Source organism: Esox lucius, chromosome 16 (genome assembly GCF_011004845.1).
Source record: "Esox lucius isolate fEsoLuc1 chromosome 16, fEsoLuc1.pri, whole genome shotgun sequence".
Lineage (NCBI taxonomy): Eukaryota > Metazoa > Chordata > Actinopteri > Esociformes > Esocidae > Esox > Esox lucius.
In genome coordinates this window covers 11,458,964-11,483,284 of record NC_047584.1, presented here as the reverse complement: position 1 = coordinate 11,483,284, position 24,321 = coordinate 11,458,964, and the positions used below count along the sequence as shown (strand labels likewise).

Here is a 24,321-nt window from a genome sequence, read left to right as displayed (position 1 = left end):
GGGTGAAATATGGGACAGTCATTTCACCCACACACCCCACCCTGCGCGCACACGCCCACCACCTACACACAATGCACAACAAAGTAGGGCCTCAATTGTATTATCCAATACACAAATACAGTCTTGTTTTTGGACTTAATGAATTGGACTGAAGAAACAAAAGAGCGTTTCACTTAGAACCTCACATTGCGTCTCTCTGGCAAAGATGAACTGTAAAAGCTATACTATGACAAACTATGACAAATTCATTAGTTTGATTGAAACAACAACAAATTAGTGTTTGCACTAAATGAACACATTAAGCTCTGAAAAATTAACTCAGTCTACATTTCAGGTGTACACAGCAACCGAATTATGCCTTTTCACTTTTACAAATTTGATTTGGGGGGTGTGGAGTCTGGTGGCCTGTTGTTCTTTTTGCATGAGCAGAGTCCGCTTGTCTTTAATAAGTTTGTCATGGAAAGCAAATAACATTGCCTTCATGGATGTTACAGCAAGGTGGGATTTCTCGCGCACAGGTGCTTGGGCTTGGCAGCTCGTGAGAACTAAAATGCGATTGGATCATAGTCAGTCCGTAAAATAATAATAAACTTTAAGCCTGACAGCGGTGGAAAATCATGACAACCTATCACATTCGAATGGACAGTAGGTTGGACCAATAAAAATGCAGGACCAAGTGAAATTACGGGGACAAAACATGATTTTTTCTAAATTAGTCGGGAGAACTGAAAACGGACTGAAATACGAGACAGTCCCGGGAAAAACGGGGCGTCTGGTCACCCTATATGTAGTGAACAGGATGCCATTTGGGCCTTCAGGAGATATTCTTTTGTCTCATGATGACCATTTCTTTAGCAGCAGAGAGGATTCCAAAAACTGGCGCATTATCCTCCAAAATCCCTGAAGAGTTTGTATTCACATCTCTAACATGAAGACACCAAAGGCCTTTTAGCATGGCTCCGTGTAGCTGGATACTAAGCAGCACTCTGGCTATAGTGAGCGGATGAACTGTGGTTACAGTGACAGCTGAGTGGTCGGACACAATGGGTGTAATGTTTACCCCTTTAATACACAAACAGAACCATTGTCAAACAAGTCAGTATCACTTCCAATGCTACTGTGTAGATTTAGCAGCGCAAGGCACTCTAAAAGCTGTTTAAACACCAGCCTTGATTTCTTTTTTTAAACAAGGTTATACATGAACTAACATGCTTCATGACTGCTGTAGTTGAGAGGTGTCTCGAGTCCTCAGTCTCAGACAATGCAGCAGTAGGAAGCCATGGTCCAACCCAGTCTTAAGGACGGCACACAAAGAGGAAAAATTCAAGGCAACATTAACCATTGCGCATATTAATCATATGCGTCCTTGCAGCTCTTATTCAATTAAAGGCGGACATTGTGTCCCCGAATGAAACCACATCTCTCGTTGCCCCGAAGCCCCATCTCTCGCTGCTTTGGTCGGTGTGGTTTTTGTTTCTATGGCAATAAGTAGTTCTGTGAAGGGGCACCGAGGTCCGTCCCAAGCACCCTGAGACAAGGTGACAGTGATTAATGTCCGGTTTGGATGTGTACGTGTGTTGGTCCAGTCAGAACCGGCGCGTTACAAAAATACAATGCCATCCTAGTGCTGTTTCCATGGCCTTCTCTGCCTCCTGCTGAGGGACACAGTTGACTAACTGAAGACTTTGTTATTAGTACTTTGTTTTTGACCAACTTGATAAATGATGTTGTCTAATACCAACCATTTCGAGCAACGCTGAATGAAAGCCTCACCTGCGTGCTGTCTAGGGAAAGACTTTCCGGGTGTTTCTTCACAGCCGTGTCATTGACTATGGTTCCACCCCACCACCACCCCTCCCCGCTCCCCCCATCCTCTCTTTTCATTCTCCATGCCGAGACATCAAAGAATCGGTGGCCTTTTCAGACAGCATGAGGGCCAGCCGACTCGAGTCACGTGGCGCTCCGCGGAACGCTGCAGTGGTTAGAATGCAGCCTATTAATGAGGCAAACGGCTGATAAGACTGGAAGACATCTGCGCGACACAGATAAGGACCCACCCCTTTTTGCATTACCTATCCTCTTGTGATGTCAGGAACACGGCACAATACTGTCAGCATCTAGCTGGGGTATTTGGCTTAGTGGTGGTGAGTTTTTTTTTTTTCTTCCAAGTGTTCTTGCTTTTCTATTATCACAGTCTGTGGAGTGAATTACCTGCTTTTCCTTATGGGGCTGCCAGTCATGTAGTTGAGTCACTAAAGCGCGGATCCCAAGTCCAGTTCCAAGTCCCTTGTGCTTGAGTTCAAGTTAATTCCACGTCTAAGGCAGTCCTGCCTCAGGCCTAGAGTCCAAGTGCATGCGCCTGTATCTTAGCCACTAGGTTCACACTGACTCAAAATAATTGCTTGCATTGGTCCATCCAGTCTGACTGTATTTTGTGCTTAGTGTTTTTATATAATAAACCCTCTTCTCAATGAATCCAGGTCAAGTTACCAGAAGAGTGTTCATTCTGTGAAATAAAATGTTTGGATGCAAAAATGTCTTGTCAGAACAAACCAAACAAGAAAGGACCAGAACCCGAATTTGCCCAATAGAAGACATTTTGAAATCATTGGCAGAATTAGAGCCACCTCCGGCAATGTTCTTTATGATTCAAAATGTGTCCTGCCAATACACGATTAAAAAAAAAAAACACATGAGGTGATTAAAGATCATGTCCTTTGAACGGTAATCAAGCAATTTGTTTAGGACAATAGAGAGAGGACACATCTAAGCCTGGCAGGGAGATAGAGAATGGGGAGTTTGACTCTTTTTAATGACTCAGGTCATTTTGAGTTGTCCCAACACATCTTTCGACTCATTACCTTAATTCGAGTAGTGCCTAAAGCTTGTAGAACCTACACCGGTGAAACCTAAACTATATTCTACAAGTCACTCTGCTAGTTTCCTGTTCAGTATAGGGACCGCTAAGCTGTAATTTATAACTAAGACTTGTCAGTGTGCTTTAAAAATGTTTACTGGTCGGCATATAAATAGCAAGTATTCATAAATCAATACATTGATAAATCAACCCAGGTATGCAACCAGATAAGACTGTGAACTGCTTTTGTACATTATTTTGTCTTTTACAATGTTTAGTAATTAGTTCATTCTTGCACAGTGCATCCATTTGTTAGTTCAAAACGTCTTTGTCATTATTTAATGCTGCCTGCAGCTTGATATATTTTTCTTTCCTCACGTGAAATAAACAGTTATTGATGGAAGTTTGGAGCACTGAGCTCCAAACTTCCTACTTTAAAATGTATTGATTTCAATGGTGTGGTTTGAACTTCCCCCAGCTAAACAGAACAGAGTATCCTGTATGCTGTAGAATATTAATTCTCTTTTTTGCAATAACATCATAGTAAATACGAAGCCAGGTCAGAGACACCAATGGTCAAGTCCTCTGTCATGGAGATCCTGACACGACTCAGATTCAAATGTGAACTTGAGTACTACAACAGTGGCCTCTGACACGACTCAGATTCAAATGTGAACTTGAGTACTACAACAGTGGCCTCTGACACGACTCAGATTCAAATGTGAACTTGAGTTCTACAACACTGGCCCCTGACACGACTCAGATTCAAATGTGAACTTGAGTTCTACAACACTGGCCCCTGACATGACACAGATTCAAATGTTTACTTGAGTGCTACAACACTGGCCCCTGACACGACTCTGATTGTTTACTTGAGTACTACAACACTGGCCCCTGACATGACTCTGATTCAAATGTTTACTTGAGTACTACAACACTGGCCCCTGACACGACTCTGATTCAAATGTTTACTTGAGTACTACAACACTGGCCCCTGACACGACTCTGATTCAAATGTTTACTTGAGTACTACAACACTGGCCCCTGACACGACTCTGATTGTTTACTTGAGTACTACAACACTGGCCCCTGACATGACTCTGATTCAAATGTTTACTTGAGTACTACAACACTGGCCCCTGACACGACTCTGATTCAAATGTTTACTTGAGTACTACAACACTGGCCCCTGACATGACTCTGATTCAAATGTTTACTTGAGTACTACAACACTGGCCCCTGACACGACTCTGATTCAAATGTTTACTTGAGTACTACAACACTGGCCCCTGACACGACTCTGATTCAAATGTTTACTTGAGTACTACAACACTGGCCCCTGACACGACTCTGATTCAAATGTTTACTTGAGTACTACAACACTGGCCCCTGACATGACTGAGAGTCCTGAACTGGAGTACTACAACACTGGCCCCTGTTTGAAAGGAGTGCACTACATGGAGAATGGGTTGCCAGTTGGGACATAGAATTAATAAAGTAGAAAGGTCCCATTAATGAGAATCCTGCATGACACTCTTATAGCGAATCGTCTCAACATATAGATTAGTCTGACGTCAGCTTCATGTTTTTGTGAAGGGGAACCTCTGTTCATGTTCTGACTGTGGCTTACCATGTTGGAAGCTAGAACTCCATAAACATTACAATCCCTTAACGGAACTAGGGTTTTTCCTCTGGGAACATTAGAACATTTTGGTTCTCAGCACTGTTGGGTTGATAAGTTGATAAGTTACCTCCTCATTTCCTCCAAGCCCTATCTGGTTATGTCATTAGTGGGACATTGGTCAAAGCAGACAAACTACTGCCGCTGCTGCACAGGAGAGTCTTCTATCTGCTGTTGACCCTGACCTTCACGTCAAACAACCTGGTCCGCTCGACCTGTGTGGGAGCCTGGGAAAGTGGTACAACCCCCTAGCCTGGCGGACTGGCAGACACTGGGAGGAGACTAAGAGGGGAGACTGAGGGGGGAGAGTGAAGGGTACTAGGGGTGGCTGAGGGGGGAGAGTGCCACAGACAGACACAACCTCCTGACCCCGGGGGGGCACAACACTCCTCCCTCCATCAGTTTCAATCACAACACTCCTCCCTCCATCAGTTTCAATCACAACACTCCTCCCTCCATCAGTGTCCATCACAACACTCCTCCACCCATCAGTGTCCATCACAACACTCCTCCCTCCATCAGTGTCCATCACAACACTCCTCTACCCATCAGTGTCCATCACAACACTCCTCCCTCCATCAGTGTCCATCACAACACTCCTCTACCCATCAGTGTCTATCGCAACACTCCTCCACCCATCAGTGTCCATCACAACACTCCTCCACCCATCAGTGTCTATCGCAACACTCCTCCCTCCATCAGTGTCCATCACAACACTCCTCCACCCATCAGTGTCCATCACAACACTCCTCCACCCATCAGTGTCCATCACAACACTCCTCCACCCATCAGTGTCCATCACAACACTCCTCCCTCCATCAGTGTCCATCACAACACTCCTCTACCCATCAGTGTCCATCACAACACTCCTCCACCCATCAGTGTCCATCACAACACTCCTCCCTCCATCAGTGTCCATCACAACACTCCTCTACCCATCAGTGTCCATCACAACACTCCTCCCTCCATCAGTGTCCATCACAACACTCCTCTACCCATCAGTGTCTATCGCAACACTCCTCCACCCATCAGTGTCCATCACAACACTCCTCCACCCATCAGTGTCTATCGCAACACTCCTCCACCCATCAGTGTCCATCACAACACTCCTCCACCCATCAGTGTCCATCACAACACTCCTCCACCCATCAGTGTCCATCACAACACTCCTCCACCCATCAGTGTCCATCACAACACTCCTCCACCCATCAGTGTCCATCACAACACTCCTCCCTCCATCAGTGTCCATCACAACACTCCTCTACCCATCAGTGTCCATCACAACACTCCTCCACCCATCAGTGTCCATCACAACACTCCTCCCTCCATCCGTGTCCATCACAACACTCCTCTACCCATCAGTGTCCATCACAACACTCCTCTACCCATCAGTGTCCATCACAACACTCCTCTACCCATCAGTGTCCATCACAACACTCCTCCACCCATCAGTGTCCATCACAACACTCCTCCACCCATCAGTGTCCATCACAACACTCCTCCCTCCATCAGTGTCCATCACAACACTCCTCCCTCCATCAGTGTCCATCACAACACTCCTCCACCCATCAGTGTCCATCACAACACTCCTCCACCCATCAGTGTCCATCACAACACTCCTCCCTCCATCAGTGTCCATCCCAGGATCCAGAAAGAATCAGTATGTGCCAAACAGACTCGGGACAATGCCATGATATAGCATGTGAATGTGTGTGTCAAAACAAACAGATTTACACTATGTCTTATTTTCAAACCATTGGATGGGAGAGGGGCGGACATGTTGGTATAAGAACAGACATCTGTCATGGCGTTATTGTGGGTCTAGCTGACACCCTAGCCCAAACCAACCCACTGGATTGAATCTGTTCTGTCTGTCTGGCACGGTGTCTTTTCATCTAGCATTGCCATGCCGACCGCCTATCACACACACACTCACACATATACATGCACATATGTATATTCCAGTGCTCTCAATCCATTGAAATAAAGAATCACAATTCATTGCATAATCTAGTTGGAATCTAATTGTGATCATTCGCAATTTTAGCATTTGTTTTCAATTTGGCCTAAATCATGTCCTATTAGTTTTTCTCATTTGCGTTGGCTCTTTTTTCACAACAGTCTTAACATTCTCTAAACTGTAAGTGCAGTCGTCACAAATGTTTCATGGGACATCACAACTCTATGTATGCAAAATGTAGTAAATCACCCAAAACACTTAATTCATGCTTCAAAACCTAGTTATTTTGTCAGTAAATTGGCCAATTATACCAAAATGGAAAGTTTCTTTGTCATTGTACAAATTTCTGTTATGCTCACACTGTCTGCATACTGTACTATACAATAATGTTAGTTTTGTTAAGCTGAATGCTATTGTGTACTGTATCACACTGAGCTTTTTAGATGCCTATTTCAACAGTAGGTAACGGTTTACTCGGAAAACTCAATACTGCACAGTACTGTAGTACACAGAAAAAGGATATGCACATTTGTATGTATACAGTACATTTTACAATGTGTTCCATATAAACAGAATATTCACATTTGGATGTCAATTTTTTTATTTCTTACATATGAAGTCATATATAGTGAGCTGAAAATTCACCACAAAATGACATCTTTGAAAACAAAAAAACTGCAACAACAATGAAGAAACCTGCAGTAGTTCTGTAAAAAACAATGAATTGTACCGCCTCATGGTATATAACACTACAAGTTACCATCTACTTGGTGGGCATCCTGTCACTCTTGTTGGTCTGACAAGAGATTTCCATCATCACAAACATTCCATGGCATAGATATTTATGGAATATACAATATATATAAACTATTGACAGTTCTGGACTTGTGATTAAATATGTGCATGATAACCCATTACATTTCTAAATAGAAGGTTGCTGGTCTCTGATCCCACAGTTTGACCCTTGATCAAGGCACCACGAACGGCAGCTTTTAGACTACAGTATAAAACATATTTGCCCCTCTTTTCAGGAAAGCTGCAGGGTGTTTGAACCAACACTGAATCCCATCTAAGCTTTTCAAGGTATTGGCCTTTGATCTTTTGGCAGAAATGTGGTTAAATTGGGGTTCCTGTGAGGGCCTGCAAACAGCAAGTTTCCTGATGGCTGATTAGCCGCACCCAGGTACATGTGTCTTTATTAAATTATTCCCAAAATCAACCGAATGCATAAGGTAGGGTGTTTGAACACCAGGTAAATGCATTAGATAGGCACGGGGCTAGTGATATTTTCCGCAAACATTAATCATGAGAGATTGTATTTGATGTGTAGAATGGACGTATTTTGTGAATTCCACTACAAAAATATGGTTTGTTGGAAACGCGACAAGCGACGGCTTAATGTTTAGGTTAGGCAAGCAAAAATAATGATAAGTTATCATGCTTCAAGCAAGGTGTTATCAGGTGGATTTGTGCACACACAGCATCCTGGACCCAATTGGAGAAGAGTCAGAGGGGAGGCGCCGCTGGACTCTCCCAGTGGGTTTTTGGAGGGAGACAGGGATGCAGGAAACAAGGAGAGATGTTCCAATTTAGGACTACTTGGAACACTGCATCCTATGTAGCGGGTGTGCACTAACAATTAAACACAAGTCTTGACACAAATGCCTACTCAGCGGTCCCCTCCAGCACAAGTCAAGGGACAAAAAGTTAGGGTCTGCTATTGCAGAAAATACAGGAAGTGCCAGTACTGCGGTGCAAAGTCCTGCTCAAGTCAATCACTGACTATGGATGGTTCTGAGGCTCAAAAAGGAAAAATCTGTTGATGGCAACCAGAGAATTAACAGCGTTAAGCCTTTTAAATAAATGCATGTGTTCATGCGTTAGTTTTGACAGCACAAATATATACACATATACTGCATATAAATTACACTGAATACAATATACAAAATATTTGCCAAACAACACATTTCAAGACCAATAATATTAATTGTGTTACAAACAGATTTACAAATGTATGTAATGCAATTCGAAATACCCCAAAAAACATAGTTCACATGTATCCAAAAACAAGAAACCAGACAAGCCTTGTTCAGCCGGCCTTAAGAAGGGATGAATGTTGTTGCCCTGACTGGATTTGATCCGCAGTTTCCAATGTGGCAGCCTGTCTCTTTAATCACTATGCTATTTGAACAGCGGGTGTTATTGCATGTAATACATGTGTAGTCATGTGATGTCTGCTTACTTCCTGCATTGTTAAACCAATAAGTCGAAACTCCATGGATCTTGAAACTTGTTCCCTACATTACCTGGTAAAATCCAAACCAACAACAGGTATAACAGGATTGCAACACTACATTCAACACGTTAAATTAGAAAGAGATTACTGTAGACAATACCTATAATGTAAACAATCACTCCAATCACTCCATGGCTGGTTTGTTTCTTTAGAAAAGAGTGACAGTTGAATAGCCAACCGCTACGCTATGTGAACTACACTATGTAAATCAAAATGGTTGTTTTCGGTGCAGTTCATCCATCGCAGTATAACTGTAAATAGTTTTACTTTATAATGTAGCTACTGAAGCTTGTAGCCAAGTTTTAGCCTATCCAGAACAAATCCTAATACCTATATTGTTTGGTCCGTGGCGTGGATGAAACCCCAGTCAACTACATGGCAGTCTGCGTCTCAAACCACTACGCTATTTAACAATGGTTAGTCACTCAGTCAGTCAGGCACTCACTCACTTACTCAGTAAGAGACATTCACTCTTCTTGGCCGGCTCCACTTACACGGTCCGGCAAAAAACGATGTATTCCACAAAAACACAAATTTCCGTGTTCTCCATACTTACTCTAACTACCACCACCATTATCAACACTGGGATTTTCCAGGGGTCTCTGGGATGTCAATCTACTTTAAATAGATGGCTAGCCAGCAGATAGATAAATATATAGGTTGCTAGAAGGACTTGTAATTACACTATTCCAATGCAGGTGTACGTGTTCTCTAGCTGTACTTAAATGGTCTGCACTGTGTTGTTAGTAATTCTGTGGTTTTGAAGACAACTTTAACCGAGGTTCTGGAGGACAGAGACTTAAATGTTGGGTTTAAACCAGGACACACCACTCTGTCAGGGAAGTCAGCCTGTCATTACATGTATAACTCTCCTGGCGATGTACTGTAGATCAACTCTGCAGTCCTCTGTTGTTCAGGTCAATGCAGTTTCTACCCTCTCACCTTTAAGCTGGGGGTCAAAAACAGTGCTTTTCTCAGCATCGGGCAGGTTAGGTTGTAGTTCTGCGTGCACACACACACACACCACAGTGTGTCTCTGCTGGCGAGGAGCCAAGCCACCCTCAGCAGTTTACAACGCGGTGATGGTGGAGGCCCGCTCTTTGACTTCACCTCGACGCTCCTATTCATTAAGCTTTTGAAAATGACAGAGTCTGCTTTTGTTTCTGCTGTGAGAGGGATAATCAAGATGTTAAACCAGTGGGGCTGTTTAACGCTCAGACAGCCAATTTGTGCCAGTGTTTTGCTGTGTTGAACTTCTTCTCTCTCCCTCCTTTGAAAGGTGCACTCCCTATCTAATATGTAAACATGATGCAGGCGATCCACATCACTGTTCGGTGGCCTTCTGTCCTTTGTGAAAGATATAATAGTCAGTACAGTCAGTGATTTAGGCATTAGATTTTCCATTACCCATTGTTTTCCCATTACGTTCCAATTGTTTTCCCATTGTTTTCTCATAGTCTAGAAGATCTTCATTACTCTTTGCAAAGTGTATTGTAATCATAACTGTTATATTAACTGATTTGCTCTTCCTGCTGAGTGGGTTGACATGATCCTAACTAAAGTTTGTCATTTATTCCTGATCTGTGCATCTTCCACATAGTTGTAATTCTTGACATTAAGATGAGTCACTAGGCCAATAAGCTGGAATCCTATAACCGTAATTTCTGGAAATCCAGGGAATTATTGAACGTTTTTTGACATACAATAGTAGAGATGCTGGAGGTGGACTGAGGTCATCAGAATCCTCCATCTCTCCTCTCCAGCGCTTTTCTTGATACTGGCATGTGGAAGTCTCCCACCTTATGTCTTCGGATCTCCTCCCCTAATAACAATACGGCCTGGCTTCTGCGGATGTATATTTTACAATGTAAGCGTGGTATCTGATCTCAGTGTCAATTAGCTCTCCTTCATCTGGCTGGTCAAGTCCCAGCTACGACGTTGACAGCATAGACACTGATGCTAGATGACACACACACAAACACCGGCATCTGGCTTGCCATGGCGATAGCATCACTTGGCCTTTCTCTAGCATATTGGACCTGTCTCTCCCACTGTGCCGTGACAGCAACTGTTTGTGGCTGTGAGCCGGAGGCTGATCACTCAGAAGGGGAGGAGCAGGTCTCTGGTTTGGGTGAGGTGCATGTAGTAGGAAAGTGAGGCCAGGGAGGAGTGTTTAGGTCTGTTCATCCATGCGTATGTAGATGGAGTAGCAGTGACACCATTGGTGATCAACCCTGTCTCCACTCAGCCCTTTGGGACTCGACAACCAGCTAGCGATTAACTTGCATGGACACTCTATTAACTTGCACGGACACTCTCAGAGTCTTGAATACATTGAATACATGACTATAACTCTTTTAATACATGGCTCCGCCCACACTGCTATGTAATGCTTCTCTTCCGTTTCTCTCTTCCTACTGTGTATTTCTCTCTTTCTCTCTTCTCCTGCGCCAGTAGTTGATTCACGTGTAGCTCTGATCTAAACAGCAGAGGCAGCAACTTGGGGACTAGTATAAGTATAATAACTAAGTTATTATTATGTATTTTTTTACAATAAATATTTTTGCCAACATTAGATTAGATTCAACTTTATTGTAATTGAACAGTACAAGTACCAGGCTTGGAATTTTGTCGTTTTAGGGGCAAGTTCATTTGGCCTTTGGGATCACAAAAAAAATGTAGGGCACAAAGGCCATGTCAGGGCACAAAGGCCATTGAGTGAAATAAGAGGATTTGGAGCTTACAAATAAAAAACATGAATTGTTGATAAGAAAAAAACATGCATGACATAAAAACATATACATTATTCACTTTTTAATATCATATTTTGAATAATAACCTATTTTAACTGATATGTTTTTTCCACATATTAAGTTCAATTATCATGTTTTTTTTTTTTATCTTTCACCACAAACACTGCCATGTCGAGGGATGTCAAACCCAACATTACTTCTCGGAGCTCTCAAAAAGCTTTCTGGTGTATTCTACCACCTCCCAGTTGCTTATGAACGCACCTTCCTAAAGAGAGAGGTTTGACTCAGGTAAGGACTAAATAAGTCACCTATCTATCGATAACTGGCTAGCTTGATTACCTGCATGTAGTCCATTCATGTGGTTGTTCTCATTTGCAAACTACAAACAAACTGCTGACCGTGAGATTTTGACAGTTGCATGGGCCATGCTGGCCGTAGGGCGTACAATGATTTTCGCGGCGGCACATCCAGAACGAAGGGCAACGACGGCCATGGGCATGGCAGAAAAGACGAATAAAGGAGGGCAGGAAATTTACAAGTATTAGGTATAGTGTTACAAGTGGGATAACAGTTGTTCGGGTACAATTGGCAATTTTTAAGTGGCATACAAGGTGTGCAAACGAGTCAAATTACTCTAGTAGGGTAGCATGAGCAACCATGATGCAGAGATAGCAGCACTAAGGTCCACAAGGTAGACGTGTGTGTGTGTGTGTGTGTAACAATTGTAAAAATGCAAGTACAATGGCAATACTAAATGGAATGGAATGAACAACTGAAATGCTGTGATATAAGCGACGAGGTTCCTGAGGTAGACACATACCCGTAACCACTGAAAACTTCCATTATCAGGCTTTGCAAGGCGGTGTCAGAGTAGTACAAGGGAGTCGCGCAACAAGGTCCCTGAGAGGTGGTGGGGGTATGGTAAGAGAGGGGTCACAGAGTTCACAGAGTTCTCTGGGTCACAGAGTTCAGCAGGGTTACAGTAGATAGGTTACAGTCTCCTCCAGTTTTAAACTTGAGGAGGACATGAGGTCCTGGTCCACACCTGCGGAGTACCTGGTTTGGGGGGCCTGTTGCTGTCCCTGTCCTTGTCCATCTGGTCATGCTTCTGACCTAGTCTAAATTTAAATAGACTCTGGATTTAGCCCACATGCATTTATTAATTATTCCAATTGGACACTTAATATCTCACCCGGCACAGCCAGAAGAGGACTGATCACCCCTCTGAGCCTGGGTCCTCTCTAGGTTTCTTCCTAAAATTCGGCCTTTTTAGGGAATTTTTCCTAGCCATTGAAATTCAACACTACTGTTGTTTTCTCCTTGGGTTTAAGGCCAGGTGTTTCGGTAAAAGCATTTTGTGACAACTGCTGTTGTAAAAAGGGATTTATAAATAAATGTGATTGATTGATTGATTGAAGAAACTGTTCCTGAGCCTGCTGGTGCAGGATCAAAAAGACCTGTACCGCCTGTCTGATGGTAGGAGCGCAAACAGTTTGTGGCATGTGTGTGAAGGGTCCCTGATGATCCTGCGCGCCCTGTGCAGACACTGCTTGCACTGGAGGTCTGTGATGGCAGGATGCTGGGCACCAGTGATGTGCTGGGTGGTTTTCATCACCCGTTGCAGGGTGATGATGTCGTCTGTGAACTTAATGGAGTTGGAACAGTCGTGTGGGAGTAAAGGAGAGGGCTAAGCTCACAGCCCTGTGGAACATCAGTCTTCAGGATCAGGGTGGAGGAGGAAGTTGTCTAACCTGACAGCCCAGAGGAAATGACAGTGTTGAAAGCTGAGCTGAAGTCTATGAATAGCATCCTCACATAGGTGTTGGATTTGTCCAGGTGGGTCAGAGCAGAGTGTAGAGCCATGGAGATGGCGTCCTCTGTAGACCTATTCGACAGGTAGGCAAACTGGTAGGGATCCAGTGTTGGGAGGATGCTGAACTTAATGTGGGCCAGAACTCTCAAAGCACTTCGTGATTGTGGGGATGAGTGCAACTGGTCAGATGTCATTCAGGCTAGACGCAGTCGCCTGCTTCGGCACTGGCACAATGGCTGCAGACTTGGGACAATTGTCGGGACAACCGCCTGGGCTAGTGACAGGTTGAAAATGTCAGTTAAGAAATGTTCTGAGCACACGCCCCGGGGACGCCATCAGGACCAGCAGCCTTGCGTACTCACCCTGCTCAGTGCAGAGACACATCTGTGGTGGATAGACTGAGGGGGAGCTCGTCAGTTCAGCTTTAATGGCTGGATCTTTGTTGTCCCTGTTGAAGCGTGTGTAGAACCTGTTTAACTCGTCGGTGAAGGAGACATCGCTGGCTGTGAGGGTTCTTTGGCTGGTAGTCTGTGATGGCTTGGATGCCCTGCCACATGCGTCAGGTTTTGGAGTTGTTGTAGAAGTGCTCCTCAATCCTCATTTTTAGCCATCTTGAAGCCCCTTTTCAGGTTGGCCCTGGATGAGCTGTAGGCCTCTGCATTGCGGGATCTAAAAGCAGCGTTGCGTGGCTTTAGCAGTGGTTGGACCTCTCTGTTCATCCACTGCTTCTGGTTGGGGAAGGTCTTTATTAGTTTATAGGTGGTGACATTGTTGGTGCAGATGTTGATGTAATGCAGAACGGAGGAAGCATATGTCTCAATTTCCATATGGGTGTCAAAGGTGGCTTGAGTGGCAAACAGATTCCTGTCTGTGTGTTGAAACTGGTGCTGTAGTACTGAGTCTGACCCTTCTAGTTCCACTTTGACAGTCCTCGCTGATGGTTTCACACGTTTAATGAGGCATAAATAGTTGGGTAGTTGGAATAGTGAGAGATGGTCAAATTGACACAGGTGGGGGAGGGGAATGGCTTTGTGAGCCTCTGGAATGTTTTTGTGCACATGGTCCAGTGTATTTTCTCCTCTGGTAGGGCAGGAGACATTTTGGTGGAATTTGGGAAAAACTGTTTTCAGATTTGAATGATTGAAGTCCCCTGCAATCACCAACACCATCTGGGTGTTCTGTCTGCTGTTTGCTAATGGCAGCCTGCAGTTCTTTCATTGCTAGTTTAGCATTAGCATCCGGGGGTATGTAGACTGCCATAACAACAAAAGATGTTAACTCCCAGGGCAAGTAATTCGGCCTGCATCTAATCATCAGGTATTCCAGATTGGTTGAGCAATGACTCCCGGTTAAGTTAGTTTGTATACCATGTTTTGTTTACATAAATGCACAGTCCACCACATCTTGTTTTACCGCAGTCCATTTCAATCCTATCTGCTCTTAAGATATCGCAGCCATCCAGCTCAATCAGGAATTTGCTATCCATCTACTCATAATACCCCATAATGAGAAAGCGAAATGTGTACCACCTTTTTGAAAATAAAAAAAACTGAAATAATGAATGAACATATGTATTCAGACCCTTTATTCTGTACTTTGTAGAAACGCCTTTGGCACAGCTTCAAGTATTCATGGTTTTGCCTCCAGTTGCTTTGCACACATGGATTTGGGCAGTTTCACCCATTCGTCCTTGTAGATCCTCTGAAGGTCTGTCAGATTGGATTGGGAGTGTCGGTGAACTGTGATCTTCAGGTCTCCCCACATCTGTTCAATGGGGCTTAAGTGCTGGCTTTGACTGAGCCACTCAAGGACATTCAGAGACTAGTTCCGAAGCCACTCATGCATTGTCTTGGCTGTTTGCTTCAGGTCGTTGTTGTGCTGGAAGTGGAAACTTCTCCCCAATCATGTTTGATCTGGGTCAGTTCTTTTTCAAGGATATCTCTGTATTTTGCTGCATTTACAACCCCATGTTATGATATATATATTCAGATATACAGAATGTCTCAACACATTTCTGTCTCTTAGGTCTATGAAGAGTTGTGGGACCTTTTGCCTCATGTCCCATCAATTGAATGTGCCACAGATGGACTCTGATAAAGTTTTAGTGATCAAGGAAGATCAAAGGACACAGGATACAAATGAGCTCAATTTGGAGTGTCACTGCGTCAAATGTGCAGTGCCAGTCAAAATGTTTGGACACACTATGGTGTGAATGGGTAAGTGTCCAAAGGTTTGACCCGCATTGTACTGTATGTATATTAAATATTTAAGCTTTTTTACTTTCAATAACTTAGCAAACATTTCAAACAAAGGGTTTTCTTTGTCATTGTAGGGTATTGTGTGTAAATTGATGACAACAAAAATATAAGACCATAAAAGAGGGCCCTATAAAATCATAATTTCTTTGGCCAATTCAATTTTTTTCCTCCATATTCTGTCATATTTATTTTGTGGTTCCATTTATAATATCCCACATCCATATAAACACCCTAGGCTAAACGCTGTATGCGGGCTTCAGAAGTGAAATTCTGAATCCCGCACCCAACTCTAAAGCATAGTAAATGCTGCTGTGCAGCACTGTATTTTAACCCCTAAAAGCATTTGTTATGCATCCTTTGCATGTTTTAATAACGAAAAAATAAGTAGTAGGGAGGACTTGTTATTTATAACAATATTTACAGAAAATGTAAAGGAAAATGTAAATCTTCATAACATTTACATAAGTCAATTTGCTGATGCCCTCATCCAGAGATACTTATAGTAGTGAAGGAATACATTTTCTTACTGTATTTAATATTTACATAAAAAAATCACATTTCCTGTTGCTGAAAGATCATTTTCCTACTGTAGCAAATTTGCATAAATTACCTTTCAGTATCTGTATGCTCCATATAGCACACATCACATGACATCACATAATGTTCCAGGGACCTGGAAAGAAGTCTCACCTTGCAGTCAAAATCTTATGATCTCAATGCCCAATTAAATGGCGTTCCTATGTACATACAGTACAGTAATTACAGAACTATAAACATATGGAATCCAGGTCAAAATCAGTGCGCTAAATACATTAGGGAGAAGGGTGGATTTGAGAACATATCTGAGAGTGAAGTGACAGCAGGCAGGAGATGGATCTGGTTTTGGGTTTGATCCTCTATGATCTTTGATCTCGTCATTTGACAGATGGAACCAATACTCTGAATGTGTGTGAGTGTGTGTGAGAGAGAGCATGGTTGTGTTTAGGTGTTTCTGTGTTTCCAATACTTAGCTGATGTAATCCTTTTGTTAATATTACATTACTGTCACCTTTAAAGGACAATCAGTAGTTGAAATAATAACAAGCTTTCTACCCACCCCTGTTGATAAAAAGATGAGGGACTTGGCTGGGTGCATATGACCACTCTCAAATAAACTGACAGAGATATGGATGCAAGGCTGATTTGCCTTGGCTTCATTAACAAACATTGGAGTGAAGCAAGCAATACTATGGGGCATTGTGGTATTTATAAGAAACAATGTCTATTAGGCATTAATAAGAAACAATGGGTCAATTTGTTAATTAGAATTTCCAACCATTGATGTCAGTAAGCTGTCGGGGTTAAGCTACTAAAGTTAACTACAAGTATATATTGTTTGAGTTGTTTTAATGTGGCCATTATTACTGTTATTAATGTTTCAATACACGAGCAGTGACAAACATGGGCACACACACACTCACACACACACACACACTTTTAGACTCTCCATCTTATCTCCACCCAAGGGTATGCTCTCTTTGAACCCACATGAATAGCCGATGTCACATAATTACAACCCGTCTCATGGTTGGTCTATTCAATGTAAATTGCTAAGTGCTTTAATTTAAAGAGTTCTTAAGCAAAGGGCATCTATGACTGATGAGTCTCTGGCAGTAAACATCAAATTATTCAATAATTCCTCTTCTTTCTCCTTCAGTCGCTCAGAGAAAGTAGTGCAGTTCTTCAGAAATGTCGGTTTTCATTCCATGCAGTCAAGTGAAGAAGCCAATGTCACAAAGCGTTGCATGGCTTAATGGTCCCAAAGCTGATGATGAATGGTGATGAATTCCAGCTACTGAAAAGAAAAATAATTGAGTCCCACCCACTCAGATTTTTTTTATAGTCTGATTAAATTTTTTTCTGTATATCTGTCTGTCTGTTGAGTTTTTTTTTCTCATCGTCTCTCTGTGTCACTCTCTATCTCTGGCATTGTCTCTCTGACTCACTCGCTCTCTATCTCTGTCGTCTCTCTGACTCACTGTCTCTCTACCTCTGCCGTTGTCTGTCTGTCTCTCATTTTCTTCTAGCCTGTGGTCCACCACAATTGCTGTGGTGTGTGTTGGGTCAGCTGGGTCAGGTTCATGTTTTTGGAATGGGGTGAAAACGTTCTGTCCAGTCTGTGTAGATCTGCTGTCGACTGTCACTCATGGAATGACAGGCTAGGCTGTTAGTCTTAGCACTGCTGGCCATGGACTGGACGTTCATCGCCAAATCTTGGCAGACTTGTCTCCCTATCAGAATAGTTTTTTAGCCCTGTAGTGAGGTACCACGCATCGCACTGCGTCCACCTCTCCTCTACACCTACTCTCTCCCGGCGTTGGGGCCTTATTAAACCCTCCGTCTGGGCTGTTATTACTGATGCTCCCCCACTGCTCCAGCTATGGCTGGTGGCAGGCAGGGAGAACAGAACACAACAGGGCTGACTGAAGTGGTGTCTGGTTCCCCCTCCAGGCGTTCCCTCCCAGCTCAGGGTTCCACCTTCGCCGCTGTGCCTATTCTTCATCCCAGAGACAGGGCTTTGTTCTGGGCCTTCAGTCCCATGCATGCCTCAGATCCTGCATGCCTGGAAGAACTGGCCGGGAGAAAAGTTTTGATGATATACTGGGTATGCAGCGTATTGGACATGCTTCTATGGTAGAGCGGTGCACCAGAATCAGGTCAGCGGGAAGCCTGCGAGTATGGAAGGAGAAATTGGTACTTGGAATTGGATAGACTTGTTCTTTGGACTTTTCAGCTATGTAGGGTAGAAATAGATGAGAGGGAAAAAATGATGACCAAGTTCAAATGGGTCGTTTGCGTGATTTGATCTGTGTCAGTTGTACAGTACAGTGATAATTAGTTATTCATTGCATTGACTTTTCATTTGGATTCAACAGACATCTGATAATGCCTAAGACACTACCACCACTGTGATGTATATGAAATAATGTATGCTATCATATCTGATATGTTGTATTACCTCAGAAGGTAGTCACCACACAATATTCACCAAGAGATTGGCTGTAGTCCAGCTCCCCCTCTGAGCCAACAAAATGAAATCAGCTAATCGACAGATTTTTATGCTGGATTTTTGAAAAAAACAACACTTATTGTTCTTCTGTATGTATTAGAACACAAATCTGTGGATTCAGCTTTGCCTAGAAAAAAACTGCAGAAGACAGCATGTGTAACAAAAATCTGGTATATTGTTGAGTTGTGGAATCGGGAGTAAAATACAGAAATACAATCTTTAGGCCCCTTGGCTGACAGAGATTATAAGCTAAACTATTAAATTAATAAGATCATGTAAACACCCTTATTCCTTCCTGCTAGAAACACTGAGAATATATGCATTATGCAAAGAAAGATGCACTAGGTTTTTACATCCTTGTTGGGACCAAAATATATTTCCCCTTATTTCCTTATCCCCTAACCTCACTAACCTAACATATATGAGTAAACTATACCTGAACCTAACCTCTATAACCTAATGTTTATGCCTGAACTTAACTTGAACCCAACCTCAATAACTGAACATTCATGCCTAAACGTAACCTAAACATAAAGCCTTAAAGTTTAAATCTAAAACGAACTTTTTTGTCTTGTAAAATATCTATTTTTTGGGGAGGAAGGATTGGGTTTTTGCTTAATGAGCAGTAGGTCAGATTCACACCCACGGTGGAGAACTATAGGTCCACTGGAGGCAGCAGCGTGGACCAATTTCACCGAAGTTGTGATCCAACTTGTACTAAACCTAACCCCACTAACCCTAACATAACCATATCCTCAATATCTTAAAATGTATGACACAAGCCAGTGTTTCCCAATCCTGGTCCTTAGGGCCCAAAGGGGTGCATGTTTTTGTTTTTGCCCTAAAACTCATGCACCTGTTTTAAATGTTGCCCTACCACTCACACACCTGTTTTAAATGTTTCCCTACCACTCACACACCTGTTTTAAATGTTGCCCTACCACTCACACACCTGTTTTAAATGTTGCCCTACCACTCACACACCTGTTTTAAATGTTGCCCTACCACTCACACACCTGTTTTAAATGTTGCCCTACCACTCACACACCTGTTTTAAATGTTGCCCTACCACTCACACACCTGTTTTAAATGTTGCCCTACCACTCACACACCTGTTTTAAATGTTGCCCTACCACTCACACACCTGTTTTAAATGTTGCCCTACCACTCACACACCTGTTTTAAATGTTGCCCTACCACTCACACACCTGTTTTAAATGTTGCCCTACCACTCACACACCTGTTTTAAATGTTGCCCTACCACTCACACACCTGTTTTAAATGTTGCCCTACCACTCACACACCTGTTTTAAATGTTGCCCTACCACTCACACACCTGTTTTAAATGTTGCCCTACCACTCACACACCTGTTTTAAATGTTGCCCTACCACTCACACACCTGTTTTAAATGTTGCCCTACCACTCACACACCTGTTTTAAATGTTGCCCTACCACTCACCCATTGGATTGACATAATCAACCTGTCATCAAGTCTTTAATTTGAATCAGGTGTGTAATTGCTAGGGCAATTTTTGGCCTTGTTATACAGATAAACTAATAACACACACCCAGGAAAACACATTCAGCACCTAGCTGCTTTGACATATCCCCCCTAACAGAAGAACAGCTGCATGCTGGGAACAGTCTAAGAGCGCTGTGGTATCATGCTGTCTGCCAAAGTCTAACCTTCACAACCAGTTAAAAAAATTGACCTTTCATAGAAACACAATTGTTCATGTTTACTTCCTTTAAAACGTTTTAATCTTGTTGTGTAATTCAAATGGCTGTGATGGTACGGACAGGACACATTGGAATTAATTGGAATGTGTTTATTCAGAGGCAACTGGGGATTGGCTGGCTGTCGTAGCTGGCTGGTTGACTGTGTGTTGACACTGAGAATATCATTCAGTGTTGGCCTCCTACCCTTCACTGGCCAGCTGGCTGCTTGTAGTGTGTGCGTGTGCGGTACTCGTGCGTCTCTGTCTGTTTTGATTGTCTGTATTTTCTGCCTGTCTATCTCTGATTGCAGTAGACTGAGTCTTTCGAGGAGAGCAAAACGTACATGTTCTAACATCTACTGCGTGCCACAACATTTGTAGAATCAGCATTCAGTGTTACTTAATTTCATCTCCTAATAACTTTACTGACAGCAGAATCATCCAATTGGTCGCTTAGCATTCCGCGCCCTTTGAGTGACAGGAGAATGTCTGGTTTACAGATCTGTCATCCGATCACGGATAATGACAGTGTATAATCGTAGCGTACCCGAGGACTCGGCACACACCCCCTACTGTGTTTGCTCTAGTCTCCAACCCACTAACTCAAGTGGAGAAACAGAAACAGAAAGATGGCGGAGTTTTAGACATTTTGAAGACGCTGTCCGTAACCACACTCTATCACTCACACTCTCTCGATTGTCCCGTTACCCGCCGGAGGACGGCTCATAATACATGAAATGGAGTCACTGGAATGATCTGAAATATGTGGCAACAATGAGTTTGATGTATGCCATACCATTCCAGTGACCCCATTCCAGCCAACGTTATGAGCCTCCACTGCAGCTGTGCAGTTTATAATAGAGCTGGTATCTTTTACTGCCTTGGGGCTTGAGAAACAGAAACAGAGAGGAAGAGGAAGAGGGCGAGGGGGAGAAAGGGGGATTGAGCCCTCAACGCCGTTGTGTCAAGGTGCGACCGTTGGCTTCAGAGAGGCGGGTAGCTACCTAGAGGACAATGCTGTCAAGAGCTCTTTGATGGCGGGCCAGGGATATATAAAACTGGGTTATTTTGCCAACATATGGGATATAAGACCTTGTTTCACAGGGACAGACCACTGGGAATGAGAGTAGAAGGACGAGTAATGCATTGCTTAGCCCATCAACTTGATACCATGGATTCAGGTTGTGGAAGCTAAGACTCTGGCAGAGTCCTACTTGGCAACCAATTCCCTCCCTCATATTCAACCTGTCCCCTACACACCTCATATTCAACCTGTCCCCTACACACATCATATTCAACCTGTCCCCTACACACATCATATTCAACCTATTCCCTAACACCCTTATATTCAACCTAGACACTAGGTGGATGATGTTCATTATCAGGTAGAACCAGCAGACTCGAAACCTCCTAGAGTAACAGTTGAGTAAACTAATTCAACATAGCAGTTCTTCTGACCGGGGCACTATGCAGGTAAGATGTGCCATTTGGGACTCAGGTCCTGACAGGCTGACCTTTAGAAAGCAGTAGCTCTCTCTGTGTTCATTGATTTATTGAGCATGGCCTCTGGACCACTTCTGCCACAGTCATCGCAGCTCGGGTCCTCACATTGTCCTGTGCGCCTTAGCCCTCCACATTCCTGGATCAGACTTATTACTCACCTCATAATTACTACTCTGCTCTTTCACTCTTTCTTCTGCACACTCCATCCCAGCTCCCTGAGCGTCAGCTTAGCTTTTTCTCTCAGTCTGTCTCTTTTTTGTCTCACTCTGCTCCGTTTATCTTTTTTGTACCCCTTGCTCTTTCTCTATCCCTCTCTTTCTTTCTTTCTTTCTTTCTTTCTTTCTCTCTCTCTCAACAGAAAAGTCTGTCTGACATCCATGCTGGTCCTCAGGGGCCTAAGACTCTGGGAGAACTCTAAACTCTTAAACCTTGTGCCCAGCTGGCACAGCGCAGACAGGCTAGCAGGCTCTGTCTCAGTCTCCGTACTCCTAATCTTAATTAAGTCCTTCACTGACTGCCTCTCCTCTTTCACTTTGGGAGGCTGTGTGTGTTGCGGTGGGGCCTTGGTTCTGTTGGATGGTGCCCCAAAGAGCTCTTGAGGAGGCCAAATGGAATGTGTGTAGATTGTTAATGCCCTGAGTCAGACAGATTGACTTAGCAGTGAACGGGTCAAACCAATTGGACTGACATACTGGTAGTTTCCTCCGACTTTCATATACATCACAAAGCAACTACACCCAACTGATTTGACCCTCTTTTAGAGCTTGCTTGTTAAGAAATGCAGGAGCCATGATAAGCTCAAACGAGATTCGTTGTGAAAGTGTTGTTTAATGGAGGTGTCTCTTGGCTAGTTAATGCCGACCTGTCAAATTGTTGAGAACAACATCCAGATTTGTCTACCCCAATCGTTGTAAGGCCAGTGAATCAAGCTGCTGGTGATAGAGGTTTTGAGGTTGAGGACTTCTCCCCCTGACTGTCATTGCAACCTGGTCTCAGAAGGATGATGTAGACTATTTTACGTAAATTGTAGGCAGGGGATTTTGTAAGATAAATTACGTGCAGTAAAATTACGTTATAGTTATTTTACTGCACGTAAAATAAAAAAAGCAAGACCCGCTGACCTTCCGCATCCTAGACAGGCGTGCTACCCACTGCTCCAGTAAGGAACCTGTAACTGGTCTTGGCGAGTGGTGTTGTCACAACATAAATATGTTTGAAGTAATTTTCTTTGTAATCCTAAATCATAACCTTAACCCCAGTGCTGTGATACCTAACCTTAACCCAAACCCTAACCTGAACCCCAGAGCTGTGAGATGTAACCCTAACCAAACCTTAACCTAACCTTTTTTGTTTCCTAACCGTAGCCCAAACCTTAACCCTAACCTTAACCCCAGTGCTGTGATGCCTAACGTTAACGTAACATTAACGATAAAATGCTTTTATAACATATTCTAGCGACCTTGCTATTGCTATTACTCATCCTAACTCCTAGGTCTGGTGTGGGGTAGTGGGTAAGGCAACTGCCTTCTCATCCAAATGTTGCCGGTTCGAAACACCGGCCTAATAATTTGTCTTTCATAGTGTTTGTAAATATCATGCGTTTGCGTTATTTTAAATTTTAATAGCGGTCGTAACATTTGATACATTTTAATAGCGTTCGTAAGATATGTTCCGTTTTAATAATTTCGTTATGTATCTGTAACAGTGTGTCTTCGTGGCGTGTGTTAAAAAAGGAGTCGAATGCAGGGAGGCAGTCAAAGTCAATGTATTGCGTTCTTCTGACAAACAAGGCACGTAATACTCAAGTAGCGCACAAGCTCAAAAACAATCACGCACGGCAAATACAGAACACTGAACATAGAAAATTACCACACAAAGAAGCCCAGAAACGCTCCTCCGGGCCGTACCCCTCCCACTCCACCAGGTACTGCAGGCCTCTCCCCCGGCATCTCGAATCGAGGATGGAACATACAGAGTACGCCGGGCCCCCCTCGATGTTCAGAGGGGGTGGAGGGACCCCCTGCACCTCAGACTGCTGGAGGGGACCAGACCACCGGCCTGAGGAGAGAAACGTGAAACGAGGTGTTAATCCTGTAATCAGGGGGACGTTGTAATTTATAAGTTACCTCGTTCACTCTCCCCACAACGGCCCCACAAACCGCGGCCCCAGCTTCCGGCAGGGCAGGTGGAGAGGGAGGTTCCGGGTCGAGAGCCAGACCCGGTCGCCCACAGTGTCGCTACGCCAGCGGTCTGTAGCAGACTTTTGGTGTTCCCCGGCGTGCCGGATATGTCGATGGGCCACGGCCGGAGAACTGGTCTCGGGCTGGCTCTGCCACGTTGCCAAGACCGGCTGGTCCCCCAGGACACACCGGAAGGGGGTCAAGGAAGCGAATTCTGGGCATACTCTGCCCAGGGCAGGAACTCCGACCACT

The 24,321-nt window shown here is 43.6% G+C and overlaps 2 protein-coding genes across 8 annotated transcripts in view; both read left to right on the top strand.

Moving 5' to 3' along the window:
- Positions 1-24,321, top strand: part of sema5ba (sema domain, seven thrombospondin repeats (type 1 and type 1-like), transmembrane domain (TM) and short cytoplasmic domain, (semaphorin) 5Ba) — a 155,299-nt gene that overhangs the window by 10,050 nt on the left and 120,928 nt on the right. Inside the window, exon 1 of one of the 7 annotated variants that reach the window (XM_020055035.3) lies at positions 11,746-11,835. The exons of the other annotated variants lie outside the window; for them this stretch is intronic. The gene's annotated coding sequence lies outside the window, so the exon portion shown is untranslated. Of the gene's footprint in view, positions 1-11,745; positions 11,836-24,321 lie in introns of those variants that run through there. 7 annotated transcript variants of the gene reach the window in all.
- On the top strand, positions 4,252-6,237 carry LOC117592818 (extensin-1-like). The gene is made up of 3 exons (XM_034286776.1): positions 4,252-4,332; positions 4,649-4,776; positions 4,971-6,237. Exons 1-3 carry the CDS (start codon positions 4,252-4,254, stop codon positions 6,235-6,237), a joined length of 1,476 nt encoding a protein of 491 aa, XP_034142667.1.